The sequence below is a fragment of the Cervus canadensis genome, chromosome 8 (assembly GCF_019320065.1).
Source record: "Cervus canadensis isolate Bull #8, Minnesota chromosome 8, ASM1932006v1, whole genome shotgun sequence".
NCBI classification, from domain to species: Eukaryota; Metazoa; Chordata; class Mammalia; order Artiodactyla; family Cervidae; genus Cervus; species Cervus canadensis.
Genome location: NC_057393.1, coordinates 87,096,542 through 87,111,264, shown reverse-complemented (window position 1 = coordinate 87,111,264; position 14,723 = coordinate 87,096,542). Strand labels below are relative to the sequence as shown.

Genomic DNA, 14,723 nt, shown 5'->3' with positions numbered 1-14,723 from the left:
GCAGCAAGGGAGAAACAACAAATAACACACAAAGGGATTCCCATAAGGATAACAGCTGATCTATCAATAGAAACACTCCAGGCCAGAAGGGAATGGCATTACTTTCATTACTTAAAGTAATGAAAAAGAATAACCTACAACCTAGATTACTGTACCCAGCAAGGATCTCATTCAGATATGAAGGAGAATTCAAAAGCTTTACAGACAAGCAAAAGCTGAGAGAATTCAGCACCACCAAACCAGCTCTTCAACAAATGCTAAAGGATCTTCTCTAGGCAGGAAATGCAAAAAGGTTGCATAAACATGAACCCAAAACAACAAAGTAAATGGCAACAGGACCACACCTATCAATAATTACCTTAAATGTAAATGGGTTGAATGCCCCAACCAAAAGACAAAGACTGGCTGAATGGATACAAAAACAAGACCCCTATATATGCTGTCTACAAGAGACCCACCTCAAAACAAGAGACACATACAGACTAAAAGTGAAGGGCTGGAAAAAAATATTTCACACAAACAGAGAACAAAAGAAAGCAGGGGTCTCAATACTCATATCAGATAAAATAGACTTTCAAATAAAGGATGTGAAAAGAGACAAAGAAGGACACTACATAATGATCAAAGGATCAATCCAAGAAGAAGGTATAACAATTATAAATATATATGCACCCAACATAGGAGCACTGCAATATGTACGGCAAACGCTAACGAGTATGAAAGAGGAAATTAATAGTAACACAATAATAGTGGGAGACTTTAATACCCTACTCACAACTATGGATAGATCAACTAAACAGAAAATTAACAAGGAAACACAAACCTTAAATGACACAATGGACCAGCTAGACCTAATTGATATCTATAAGACATTTCACCCCAAAACAATCAACTTTACCTTTTTCTCAAGTGCACACGGAACCTTCTCCAGAATAGATCACATCCTGGGCCATAAATCTAGTCTTGGAAAATTCAAAAAAACTGAAATCATTCCAGTCATCTTTTCTGACCACAGTGCAGTAAGACTACATCTCAATTACAGGAAAAAAATTGTTAAAAATCCAAACATATGGAGGCTAAATAACATGCTTCTGAATAACCAACAAATCATAGGAGAAATCAAAAAAGAAATCAAAATATGCATAGAAATGAATGACAATGAAAACACAACAACCCAAAACCTATGGGACACTGTAAAAGCAGTGCTAAGGGGAAGGTTCATAGCATTACAGGCTTACCTCAAGAAACAAGAAAAAAGCCAAATAAATAACCTAACTCTACACCTAAAGCAATTATAGAAGGAAGAAATGAAGAACCCCAGGGTTAGTAGAAGGAAAGAAATCTTAAAAATTAGGGCAGATATAAATGCAAAAGAAACTAAAGAGACCATAGCAAAAATCAACAAAGCTAAAAGCTGGTTTTTTGAAAAAATAAACAAAATTGACAAACCATTAGCAAGACTCATTAAGAAACAAAGAGAGAAGAACCAAACTGACAAAATTAGAAATGAAAATGGAGAGATCACAACAGACAACACTGAAATACAAAGGATCATAAGAGACTACTACCAGCAGCTCTATGCCAATAAAATGGACAACTTGGAAGAAATGGACAAATTCTTAGAAAAGTATAACTTTCCAAAACTGAACCAGGAAGAAATAGAAGATCTTAACAGACCATCACAAGCAAGGAAATCAAAACTGTAATCAGAAATCTTCCAGCAAACAAAAGCCCAGGACCTGATGGCTTCACAGCTGAATTCTACCAAAAATTTAGAGAAGAGCTAACACCTATCTTACTCAAACTCTTCCAGAAAATTGCAGAAGAAGGTAAACTTCCAAACTCATTCTATGAGGCCACCATCACCCTAATTCCAAAACCAGACAAAGATGCCACAAAAAAAGAAAACTACAGGCCAATATCACTGATGAACATAGATGCAAAATCCTTAACAAAATTCTAGCAAACAGAATCCAACAACATATTAAAAAAAATCATACACCATGACCAAGTGGGCTTTATCCCAGGAATGCAAGGATTCTTTAATATCCGCAAATCAATCAATGTAATACACCACATTAACAAATTGAAAGATAGAAACCATATGATTATCTCAATAGATGCTGAGAAAGCCTTTGACAAAATTCAACATCCATTGATGATTAAAACTCCCCAGAAAACAGGAATAGAAGGAACATACCTCAACATAATAAAAGCTATATATGACAAACCCACAGCAAGCATCACCCTCAATGGTGAAAAATTGAAAGCATTTCCCCTGAAATCAGGAACAAGACAAGGGTGCCCACTCTCACCACTATTATTCAACATAGTTTTGGAAGTTTTGGCCACAGCAATCAGAGCAGAAAAAGAAGTAAAAAGAATCCAGATAGGAAAAGAAGAAGTGAAACTCTCGCTGTTTGCAGATGACATGATCCTCTACATAGAAAACCCTAAAGACTCTACCAGAAAATTACTAGAGCTAATCAATGAATATAGTAAAGTTGCAGGATATAAAATTAACACACAGAAATCCCTTGCATTCCTATACACTAACAATGAGAAAACAGAAAGAGAAATTAAGGAAACAATACCATTCACCATTGCAACAAAAAGAATAAAATACTTAGGAGTATATCTACCTAAAGAAACAAAAGACCTATACATAGAAAACTATAAAACACTGATGAAAGAAATCAAAGAGGACACAAACAGATGGAGAAACATACCGTGTTCATGGATTGGAAGAATCAATATTGTCAAAATGGCTATACTACCCAAAGCAATCTATAGATTCAATGCAATCCCTATCAAGCTACCAACGGTATTTTTCACAGAACTAGACCAAATAATTTCACAATTTGTATGGAAATACAAAAAACCTCGAATAGCCAAAGTAATCTTGAGAAAGAAGAATGGAACTGGAGGAATCAACCTGCCTGACTTCAGACTCTACTACAAAGCCACAGTCATCAAGACAGTATGGTACTGGCACAAAGACAGAAATATAGATCAATGGAACAGAATAGAAAGCCCAGAGATAAATCCACGAACCTATGGACGCCTTATCTTCGACAAAGGAGGCAAGGATATACAATGGAAAAAAGACAACCTCTTTAACAAGTGGTGCTGGGAAAACTGGTCAACCACTTGTAAAAGAATGAAACTAGAACACTTTCTAACACCATACACAAAAATAAACTCAAAATGGATTAAAGATCTAAATGTGAGACCAGAAACTATAAAACTCCTAGAGGAGAACATAGGCAAAACACTCTCCGACATGAATCAGAGCAGAATCCTCTATGACCCACCTCCCAGAATATTGGAAATAAAAGCAAAAATAAACAAATGGGACCTAATGAAACTTAAAAGCTTTTGCACAACAAAGGAAACTATAAGTAAGGTGAAAAGACAGCCCTAAGATTGGGAGAAAATAATAGCAAATGAAGCAACAGACAAAGGATTAATCTCAAAAATATATAAGCAACTCCTGCAGCTCAATTCCAGAAAAATAAATGACCCAATCAAAAAGTGGGCCAAAGAACTAAACAGACATTTCTCCAAAGAAGACATACAGATGGCTAACAAACACATGAAAAGATGCTCAAAATCACTCATTATCAGAGAAATGCAAATCAAAACCACAATGAGGTACCATTACACGCCAGTCAGGATGGCTGCTATCCAAAAGTCTACAAGCAATAAATGCTGGAGAAGGTGTGGAGAAAAGGGAACCCTCTTATACTGTTGGTGGGAATGCAAACTAGTACAACCACTATGGAGAACAGTGTGGAGATTTCTTACAAAAGTGGAAATAGAACTGCCATATGACCCAGCAATCCCACTCCTGGGCATACACACCGAGGAAACCAGATCTGAAACAGGCACGTGCACCCCAATGTTCATCACAGCACTGTTTATAATAGCCAAGACACGGAAGCAACCTAGATGCCCATCAGCAGACGAATGGATAAAGAAGCTGTGGTACATATACACCATGGAATATTACTCAGCCATTAAAAAGAATTCATTTGAATCAGTTCTAATGAGATGGATGAAACTGGAGCCCATTATACAGAGTGAAGTAAGCCAGAAAGATAAAGAACATTACAGCGTACTAACACATATATATGGAATTTAGAAAGATGGTAATGATAACCCTATATGCAAGACAGAAAATGAGACACAGATGTACAGAACAGACTTTTGGACTCTGTGAGAGAAGGCGAGGGTGGGATGTTTCAAGAGAACAGCATGTATATTATCTAAAGTGAAACAGATCACCAGCCCAGATGGGATGCATGAGACAAGTGCTCGGGCCTGGTGCACTGGGAAGACCCAAAGGAATTGGGTAGAGAGGGAGGTGGGAGGGGCGATTGGGATGGGGAATACATGTAACTCCATGGCTGATTCATGTCAATGTACGACAAAACCCACTGCAATGTTGTGAAGTAATTAGCCTCCACCTAATAAAAATAAATGGAAAAAAAAAAAAGAAAGGAGAAGATAACATTCTGTATCACGTATATACACCACTCGTGTGCTGCTAAGTCTCTTTAGTTGTGTTCAACTCTTTGCAACTCCATGGACTGTAGCCCAGCAGGCTCCTCTGTCCATGGAATTCTCCTGGCAAGAATACTGGAGTGGGCTATGTGCCCTCCTACAGGGGATCTGCCTGATCCAGGAACAAACCCGCATTTCCTACGGCTCCTACACTGCAGGTGGATTTTTTTTTTACCACTGAGCTACTGGGGAAGCCCTCATATATATACTATTATGTATAAGTTAGATAATTAATAAGGACCTACTATATAATGGGTTCAATCCCTGGGTCAAGAAGATCCCCTGGAGGAGAGCATGACAGTGCACTCCAGTATTCTTGCCTGGAGAATCCCATGGACAGAGGAGCCTGGTGGGGTCTCAGAATCAAATACGACTGAGGGACTCACACACACACACACACATACAGCATAGCACAAGGAACTCTACTCAGTGCTCTGTGATGACCTATATGGTAAGAGAATCCACAAAAAGGGGGGACATATGTATATTTACAGCTGATTCACTGCACTGTACATCAAAAACCAACACAGAGCAGTAAAGCAATGATACGTCAATGAAAGTTAAAGTTTAAAGAATATGTTGCTAGACCAACTCCTATGGCTTCTGGCTCTTCCCCTCCAACAATCTCAAGGTGAGGGAATGATCTGTGGGTACTGTTTTAAACCCACCTTCATTGGGTTGTTTCTCTGCAGAGAGGTCTAATTACTCCTGCTGCAAGAAGAACCAACCATGACATTCTCCACGGGATTTCACAGCCTACCTCTCCCCCTCCTGCTCTACCTCTTTTTTTTTTTTTTTTTGCTTTTTATTTTTTTTTCATTTATTTTTATTAGTTGGAGGCTAATTACTTTACAATGTTGTAGTGGTTTTTGCCATACATTGACATGAATCTGCCATGGATTTACATGTGTTCCCCATCCCAATCCCCCCTCCCACCTCCCTCTCCATCCCATCCCTCTGGGTCATCCCAGTGCACCAGCCCTGAGCACTTGTGTCATGCATCCAACCTGGGCTGGCGATCTGTTTCACCCTTGATAGTATACTTGTTTCAATGCTGTTCTCTCTGAACATCCCGCCCTGCTCTACCTCTTATCTGCTATCCCTAAATGACCAGTTGGTGTCTGCTATCCAGAACTCTGATCAGGCTACCTTGTCATTTCCAGTGATTAATTTGATTCAGTTCACTATTTACTGAACACCCACCTACAGAGGGCTAAGTGAGGGCTACAGAGGCACCGTAGTATTTTTATTTGTTGTTTAGTCACTAAATTGTGTCCAACTCGCTGCAACCCCATGGACTGTAGCCCACCAGGCTCCTTTGTCCATGGGATTCTCCAGGCAAGAATACTGGAGTGGGTAGCCATTTCCTTCTCCAGGCGATCTTCCTGATCCAGCAGTTGAACCCATGCTTCCTGTACTTGGCAGACGGATTCTTTACCACTGAGCCACCACAACCCCCGGGGCACCCTAGCCATGGCGGCTTTTCCTGAAACAAGAACAGTCTAGAAGAGTTGGGTGTCTCCTGCACCAGGGAGGGTGTGGCAAGCTCCTCTAATGGCAGCATGGAGGGATGGAGTAATTGTCATGGTAGGACTGACACAGGAAAGATGGATATAAGAGGCAGATAGTAATCTGTGCTTGCAAAGAAGAGAATTCCAGAAGGCAGACGTGAGTGGAGATGGGCGTTCCAGGCAAAAACAGGAAGAGGCCTGGAAGAGGAAGGGTTGAAGGCCAGCTCCATGGGCCCCCAGGAGTGAGGCAGTGAAGCACGGGCTGTGAAGGGTGCCTGGAGGAGGGGGGGGCACCCCAATATCACATGTGTTAGCAAGAGCACTGCCCTACCCAGGTCTCAGAGCACTCACAGGCCTCAGCCAACCATACGTGTCATCTGTGGCCTGTGGCAATTGAAAAAAGTATTAAAATCGACATTAGACAAAATAGAGGGACTTCCTGGTGATCCAGTGGTTAAGACTTCGCTTTCCAATGCCGGGGTGTGGTTTCAATCCCTGGTCGGTGGCTAAGATCCCACAGGCCTCTCAGACAAAAAACCAGAAACATAAAAAATAAAAGAATATATTATTGAATATTACAACAAATTCAATAAAGATTTTTTTTAATGGTCCACATCAAAAAAGATCTTTTTAAAAAATGGATTTTTACAGATAAATGGGAATTTCTAGCTCCTGTTGGGAAAAAATTGGAAAATCTGGTCACGCAGGCTTCCCAAGCTGGCATAAGCACCCTAAATAGTTCTCTAGCAAATGTGTGTGCTCAGTCGTGTCTGACTCTTTGTGACCCCATGGACTATAACCCACCAGTCTCTCTGTCCATGGGATTTTCCAGGCAAGAACACTGGGATGGGTTGCCATTTCTTCCTCCAAGGGATCTTCCCAACTCAGGGATCAAACCCACGTCTCTTGTGTCTCCTGCATTGGCAGGTGGAGTCTTTACCACTGGTGCCACAGGACAAATGACCTCCCATGGATTCAGCACCCAACACCCATCGAATTTGATTCTGGGTCCACTTCACTCATTTATCCCACCTGCCTGGCACCCAGGAATTGAGGTTGTGGCCCCTGCCGGTGGGAGGGTGCTGGGGGAGGGATTTAAGAGTCCCCCGGCCACTTAGTAGCTACTGAGGTTGGGCTTGTTTCCTCATCAGGCTCAGTTTCCTATTCTATCTAGTGGAGCAAATATCACCTACCTCTACTTTGTCACACAGATCAGTTCAGTTCAGTCGCTCAGTCATGTCCGACTCTTTGTGACACCATGAACCGCAGCACTCCAGGCCTCCCTGTCCATCACCAACTCCCGAAGTTTACCCAAACCCATGTCCATCGAGTCAGTGATGCCATCCAGCCATCTCATCCCCTTCTCCTCCTGCCCCCAATCCCTCCCTGCATCAGGGTCTTTTCCAATGAGTCAGCTCTTCGCAGCAGGTGGCCAAAGTATTGGAGTTTCAGCTTCAACATCAGTCCTTCCAATGAACACCCAGGACTGATCTCCTTTAGGATGGACTGGTTGGATCTCCTTGCAGTCCAAGGGACTCTCAGGAGTCTTCTCCAACACCACGGTTCAAAAACATCAATTTTTCGGTGCTCAGCTTTCTTTACAGTCCAACTCTCATATCCATACATGACCACTGGAAAAACCATAGCCTTGACTAGATGGACCTTTGTTGGCAAAGTAATGTCTCTGCTTTTTAATATGCTGTCTGGGTTGGTCATAACTTTCCTTCACACGAATGAAAGGGGACAATTTAATACTTAGCATAGTACTTAGTGCAAAATACATCATTAATAAGCAATGGCTGCTGCCACCATAACTATGACAGGAAAACACTTCCTTCAGGGCCAGGAAGTCCCAGAGTGTTGCTTCCCACGCAAAGATTCGAGGCCCACTGGAATACAGTGTAAAGTGTGACTGACTTGCCCTCCAAGTTACAAACTCCTGACCTGCCGTCACTGCACTTGATCAGCTATGTGTTGCTCTGATGTGTCTTTTCCTCTGGCATTAAAGAAGGAGTGACACTCTCCACACACACACACAGGTATGTTAGTGAAAGGATTGCTGTTGTTCAGTTGCTAAGTCGTGTTCAACCCTTTGCAACCCCATGGACTGCAGCACGCAGAGGACGCCAGAACATGAGGCCCCCAGGTCAGTAAGTGTCCAATTTGCTACTGGGGAAGAGCAGAGAGATAGCTCCAGAAAGAATGAAGCAGCTGGGTCAAAGTGGAAATGACGCTCAGTTGTGGATGAGTCTGGTGGTGAAAGTAAAGCCTGATGCTGTAAAGAGCAATATTGCATAGGAACCTGGAAGAGTTAGGTCCATGAATCAAGGTAAATTGGATGTGGTCAATGCAAAAATTCACATACTCAAACTAAACCAGCTTGGAACTTCCCTGGTGGTCCAGTGGCTAAGACTCTGCTCTCCCAATGCAGAAAGCCCAGGTTCAAAGCTGGTCAGGGAACTAGATCCCAAAAGCCAAAACTAAAGATCCCATGTGAGGCAACTAAGACCTAGTGCAACCAAATAAATAAATAAATTCTTTTTAAAAACAACAACAAGAAGTTAAACCAGCTTGTTTGCTTTTATCCTAAAGATAGTGAAAGTGTTAGTCAGTCAGTGTGTCTGACTCTCTGCAAACCCATGGACTGTAGCCCACCAGGCTCCTCTGTCCATGGAATTCTCCAGGAAAGAATACTGGAGTGGGTTGGCCATTCCTTTCTCCAGGGGATCTTCCCAACCCAGAGATCAAATCCAGGTCTCCCGCATTGTGGGCAGATTCTTTATAGTCTGAATCACCCAGGAAGCCCTGCTTTCATCCTATCTTACCACAATTTTTCTTTCATACAACCAGTTCAAAAATACCCAAGCCATCACTACACCACACACATCCACAAAAGCCAAATCTGATTACAAATCCAAAGAAATTAGCCTCCCACATGTGGGTGGCACAGCTTTTAACATCTCTTAGCCTGGATAGGAGTGTGAGACTGTTGGAATATTCACCCTAAGGCTGTCAGACAGCAGCTGAAACCCAGAAGATCAGCTGACTCTACCCAGGACTGAGCCATTTTTCCTGAGCATGAATTAAACAAATGGCAGTCCCATAAGTGCTTTTCCAGCATCACCCCAGGAACACCTTCAACGCTATAATTTTGCTAAGTGAAGTGACTAGAGTTTTGTGCTCAAGCATCAAACAAGAAGCACTGCACACCTCATGTGCCCAAATGGGCCACTGAATGGCCAGAGCACTCCAGAACAAAGTCCCCTTGAAAGGACCAACTTATCTAAAAGAGTAGACAGTACAGAGGACGTGTATATTCTCATATAATAAAATGGCACCCACTCCAGTATTCTCACCTGGGAAGTCCCATGGACAGAAGAGCCTGGCAGGCTACAGTCCAAGGGGTCACAAAGAGTTGGACATGACTGGGTGACTAAGCACACACACATACAATAGCAGACATGTATGTTATTTTATCTTTAAACACAAGAAAGAGATGATGCGTGTGGCTGTGGGCCACTCTTTCTTAGAACTCTTAAGACTGATGTCCTGTCAAACTACCTTAGGAAAAAGCAGATAATCAAAGACTTAGAACTTAGCATGTAGGAGAACTTCCCTTGTGGTCCAGTGGTTAAGACGTCACATTCCAAAGCAGGGGGTGAGAGTCTGGTCCCTGGTCAAGGAGCTAAGACTCCACATGCCTTGTGGCCACAAAACCAAAACATAAAACAGAAGAAATATTGTAACAAATTCAATAAAGATTTTTAAATGGTCCACATTTTAAAAAAATCTTTAAAAATAAAAAATAGAAAAAAAGAACATCGCATGTAGGGCTGGGGGACCAAGACCTTGTTCACATACAAGAAACATAAGAGACAACTAGGAACGTTTCTTTAAAAGAAGATTGCTTTTATAAACTCGATCATTACTCTCTTTAAAGAAGGACAGTCATTAATTTACTTGCATTTTACCAGAACGAGAGTCCTCAGGGGTCATTTGTCAACTTTTGCTGCCCAGCATCCATGCACCGTGGGGCTTCCCAGGTGGTACTAGTGGTAAAGAACCCAGCTGCCAATCCAGGAGACTCAAGAGATGCACGTTCAAGCCCTGGGTCGGGAAGATCCCCTGGAGTAGGAAATGGCAACCCACTCCAGTATCCTCCCTGGTAAATTCCATGGACAGAGGAGCCTGGTGGCTACGTCTATGCAGTCTCAAAGAGTCCGACACAGCTGGGCAACTAAGCAGACATCCACCCACTCCGCTCCCACCTTCCCTCTGAAGAGCACTCCCGCACATTCTCAAAGGGAGCCTGTCACTCCAGCTCTGCAGATGCGCTCAGACCCAAGCCAAGTACTTGCCTTGGTGACTGGGCTCAGGGTCCACAGCCCAGTCAGAATGATGAGTTACACAGTTTACGGGGAAGAAATATGTTATCTACAGTGGACTTGAGTGAAGACATAAGCTGTGGGGCTACTGCAGGTACCTTTTTTTCTTTTAATATCAGAGCATTTTGTTTATTTTTAGTCACAAAGCATGTGGGATCCTGGTTCCCCAACCAGGAATTGAGCCTGCACCCCCTGTGTTGAAAGCACAGAATCTCAACCACTGGGCCCTCAGGGAAGTCCCTGCAGGCATCTTTTGACTGTCAGGGTGAGGTGTTTGATAGTGATGTCAAAAAGAGCAACAGGAAGGTGATGGGAGAAAGAGAAACCATACACTTCAAGCCATCTACCCAAGACAACTCCATTACATGGCAGTCCCATAAGTGCTTTTCCAGCATCACCCCAGGATGATTCCCATTTTGGTGAAGGCTGCTGGACTTGGATTTCTCTCATGGGTAACAGAAAGGGTCTAACTGTTCATGTACATGGAAAGGCAGATCTAGGAAAGGATTGACATTTTGAGATGCTGTTAAGCCATAGGGCTTCACAGGAAAACACAATCGGTGTTCCCCTAAAACTCCAGCAGGGCCAAAACCTACCCTCTCGCCAAAATCTCTTTTGGCGAGAGTAAATGCACTACGGCAATCCTTAGCCATAGCAGGTCTCGAAATGGAGGGGGAGCAAGGATTAAACAGAAAAGAGCTCTAGCTGGGGAAGAAACACAGAGGAAACCAAAGAAAACAAGAGTTGGAGGGAAATTAATGAGGAGAGAGAAATTAAGGGGAGAAAGCGAGTTAATGGCATCTCTCAGTGAGGTATGGTCCAAGGAATGGGGCTTACTGAAAACCCTAAAGGCACTCTTTTTAATTCTTATCTGCACACTGTGTATTTTTAGTGTTTTAAGGCTCTGGATATGTGGCCTTATTCTACCTGCCATTACCAGCAAAAGGCAGTTCAAATATTTTCCTCAGGGAAAGTGAAGCCTATTTATCAGGAAAACAAAAATTAAAAAACTTTGTAAATCTATTTGGGGATAAAATAAGAGGCTTGTATACACTTGTTCCAAATATAGCTTAAAAATACTACAGCTTTCAACTGAGGATTGCAGGGTAACAGGACAGCTTTTCAAACTGTGTTCTCGTGTAATTAAATATTTTGTCTGAAGAAAGCTGCCACCTTAGATGACTGAACTCATCAAATCATTGCCACCAAACATCCTGGAGGCTGGAGCCAAGATAGGGTGGCAGACCTGTCTCTCCTCTTGGGTCTCCAGTGGCAAACATCACTTTGCATGCTTTTTGGCTGAAGAAGAATTTTGTGTTGTTTGTCTTGATTGAAATGTGGGTACCAAGGGAGATAAAGAACAGTGGAAGGCAGGTGGGTGATGGACACTATGCCTGTCTCCCCCGAAGACTCTGGACCCAAGCAGGCTGCTTTGGGGCTGGGAGCCAGCTGGGGTCGTGTGGTCATGAATACTGCCACCCACAACAGCCATCAGATCTACCATGACGGCTGACACCAGCACTCCCGAGAAGGTGAGAAGCAGTAGAAGTGACGAAAGAACACCTTGAAAGGCTGGCACATGCCAGAATCCCACCTGAAGGCAGACTGCAGGGACAAGGACAGACTTTGTTCCAGGTACACTGGAGGCTCACCTTGCATTTCCCATGCATACCTGGTAAGGAAACTTTGACCTTAGGAAGGAACACCGCATGCTAGAAACTAGGAATGGAGCTCCTGTAACTGCCTTCACACTCTCCAGGCACGAAGTCTAAGGCATTTCAGTGACACCACAAAAGTCTTCCATAAATTTTCAAAAAGGCATACAACCCTAGAGAAATGTACATGAAAAATGTACTCTCTCACTCAGAGCAAGCCACTGATTATCCTCAAAGAATCCTGAAGTCCAGGATGAAAGACGAATTCAATCCACAACTGAGAAGACTTATAGCTTGCCTAATGTCACCATTAATCCACATATGCTTTGGATGAGCAAGTGAATTCCATATCAACGTAATGAATACAATTAAGAAAGTTACTCAACGCACTCAGAAGGAGAACAGAAAAGAGGTTTAGATCATCTACCAGCAAAAGAGTTTGCCTTATCCATACAGATGAAAACTAACCATTTCTCTAGTTCATTCCTTGAGAGGGATTTCATAATGCATCCTCAAACTGCATCAGTGCCTTTCCCATAATCATTTACACAGGATTCCTCTCTATTCATACCAACATGTTATATTTATTTTTGGAAGTGGCTACTATGAAGGTGGTTCCACTTATTTTTGATTATTCTACAATATCTGGTTTTCTTTTTCTTTCACATGAAACCCACATGCTTTCAGGCCCACAGATGGATTAACACATTCATTTGACACCAGGATCCTCACTTCATTTACAGTCAGAGTAAGCTGCATGGAAGTTGCTGGGGGCAGCAACACAACGCCTCCCCGACCTGAAAACAAGCCCTACTCACCCAGCATGAGAGAAGCTTTCATAGTTTGATGGCTGATGCTCGAAACGGCCTTCTTTCTGATTTCCAGACTTTAAATAACAGGATTTAATCTCCCCTGCAAAAGTTCAGCAAAGAATGTTACACAACTTATATGATCATTTCTGTGGATACTTTTTTCAAGTTAGAGGGAACTAATTTTGGATGATTTTAATAACAGTTGTTGGTAATCTAAGTCCATTCTTTATATTTCTCCATAGAAGGTATAACTTAACTAGGAAAAGCTGAGGCATCTCTCTAATAATATTAGACAAGTTGGACTCAGTTACTTTTTTTTCATTGAAGTATAGTTGATTTACAATGCTGTGTTAGTTTCAGGTGTACGCAAAGTGATTCCATTATACACACATCTACACATTCTTTTTCATGTTCTTTTCCATTATAGGTTATTACAGGATATTAAATATAGTTCCCAATGCTATATAGTGGGTCCTTGTTGTTTATTTATTTTACATATATAATATATATAATAATATATATTATAACATAATATATAATGTTTATATATTATATAATAAATATATTTATATATAATAAATGTATATAATCATATAAATATAATTTTATATAATTATATATAATACAATATTTTATATATAACTTATTATATATATATAATATATATAATATTATATCTGTTAGTTCCAAATTCCTGGTATAACCCTCCCTGCTATTTCCCCTTCGGTAAGCATAAATTTGTTTTCTACCTCTGTGAGACTGTTTCTGTTTTCTAAATATGATCACTTTAATCTATTTTTTTAGATCCCACATTAAGTGATATCACATGACTCAGTTCCTTATCACTTAATTGCTTTTCATCGATTAAATTGCACCATCTCTAATCTTCTTCTAATACATTCTTTTCAATGCGTTTTTTGGTATATTCTCTTCATGTGTCAGGATGATCTGAGCATGCTGTAACTGGGGTTTTGTTTTGTTTTGTTTTTTGGTATCATGCACAAAAAGAGGCTTATTAAATGTATGGTTTTGATAGGTGGGCCACATGGGGCCATCCCTACCTTTGAATTTGAAGATAAGCACTGGCATAGCTGCTGACTGGGGTGTCAGCCTGGTAATGAGGGAAAGCAAGAGATGGAATTAATTTGCAGCGTTAAATTAGCCTGCTAAAGTGGTTCAGGGTATTGAGGTGTGAAAATCAGTTCACTTTGTAAATGTAAACGGTCTCTCCCCAGAAGAGGTTTTAACTACTTTCTTCAGGTGACAGGGGAGCATAATTAACCTTGTCTGTTATGAGTAGTTGCAATGCATTACACAGTGCTTGACCTCAACTTGAAGGCTGTCCCACCATAAAAAGCACAGACAGTGACAACCATGGCCCCTCTGGAGGCTTGGACAAAAGTGATAACATTGTTCTTTATAACATAAAAGTCTCTGTATTTCTACAGATGCAAAAGCACTTCGAACTATAAATTACTGAACTATAGAGAGATGGTAACACATAATTTATTACCCAAACCAGGATCTATTTGAAAGTAGAATGTGCATGCAAGGGTGTGAAGTCACTTCAATCATGTTGGACCCTATGGACCGTGGCCCACCAGGCTCCTCTGTCCATTGGATTTCCCAGGCAAGAATACTGGAGTGGGTTGCCAGGCCCTCCTCTAGGGGATCTTCCCAACCCAGGGATCAAAACCACATCTCCTGTATTGGCAGGCAGGTTCTTAACCACTAGCACCATCTGGGAAGCCCTTGTGAGTAGAATAACCAAGTATTAACTGATCTATAAAAAAT

The 14,723-nt window shown here is 41.6% G+C and overlaps 1 protein-coding gene across 3 annotated transcripts in view; it reads right to left on the bottom strand.

Moving 5' to 3' along the window:
* Positions 1-14,723, bottom strand: part of PCNX2 (pecanex 2) — a 302,174-nt gene that overhangs the window by 248,699 nt on the left and 38,752 nt on the right. For all 3 annotated transcript variants that reach the window (XM_043477085.1, XM_043477087.1, XM_043477086.1), the window contains exon 8: positions 12,936-13,029. In XM_043477085.1, coding sequence (XP_043333020.1) covers positions 12,936-13,029 — 94 coding nt within the window. The remainder of the gene's footprint in view (positions 1-12,935; positions 13,030-14,723) is intronic.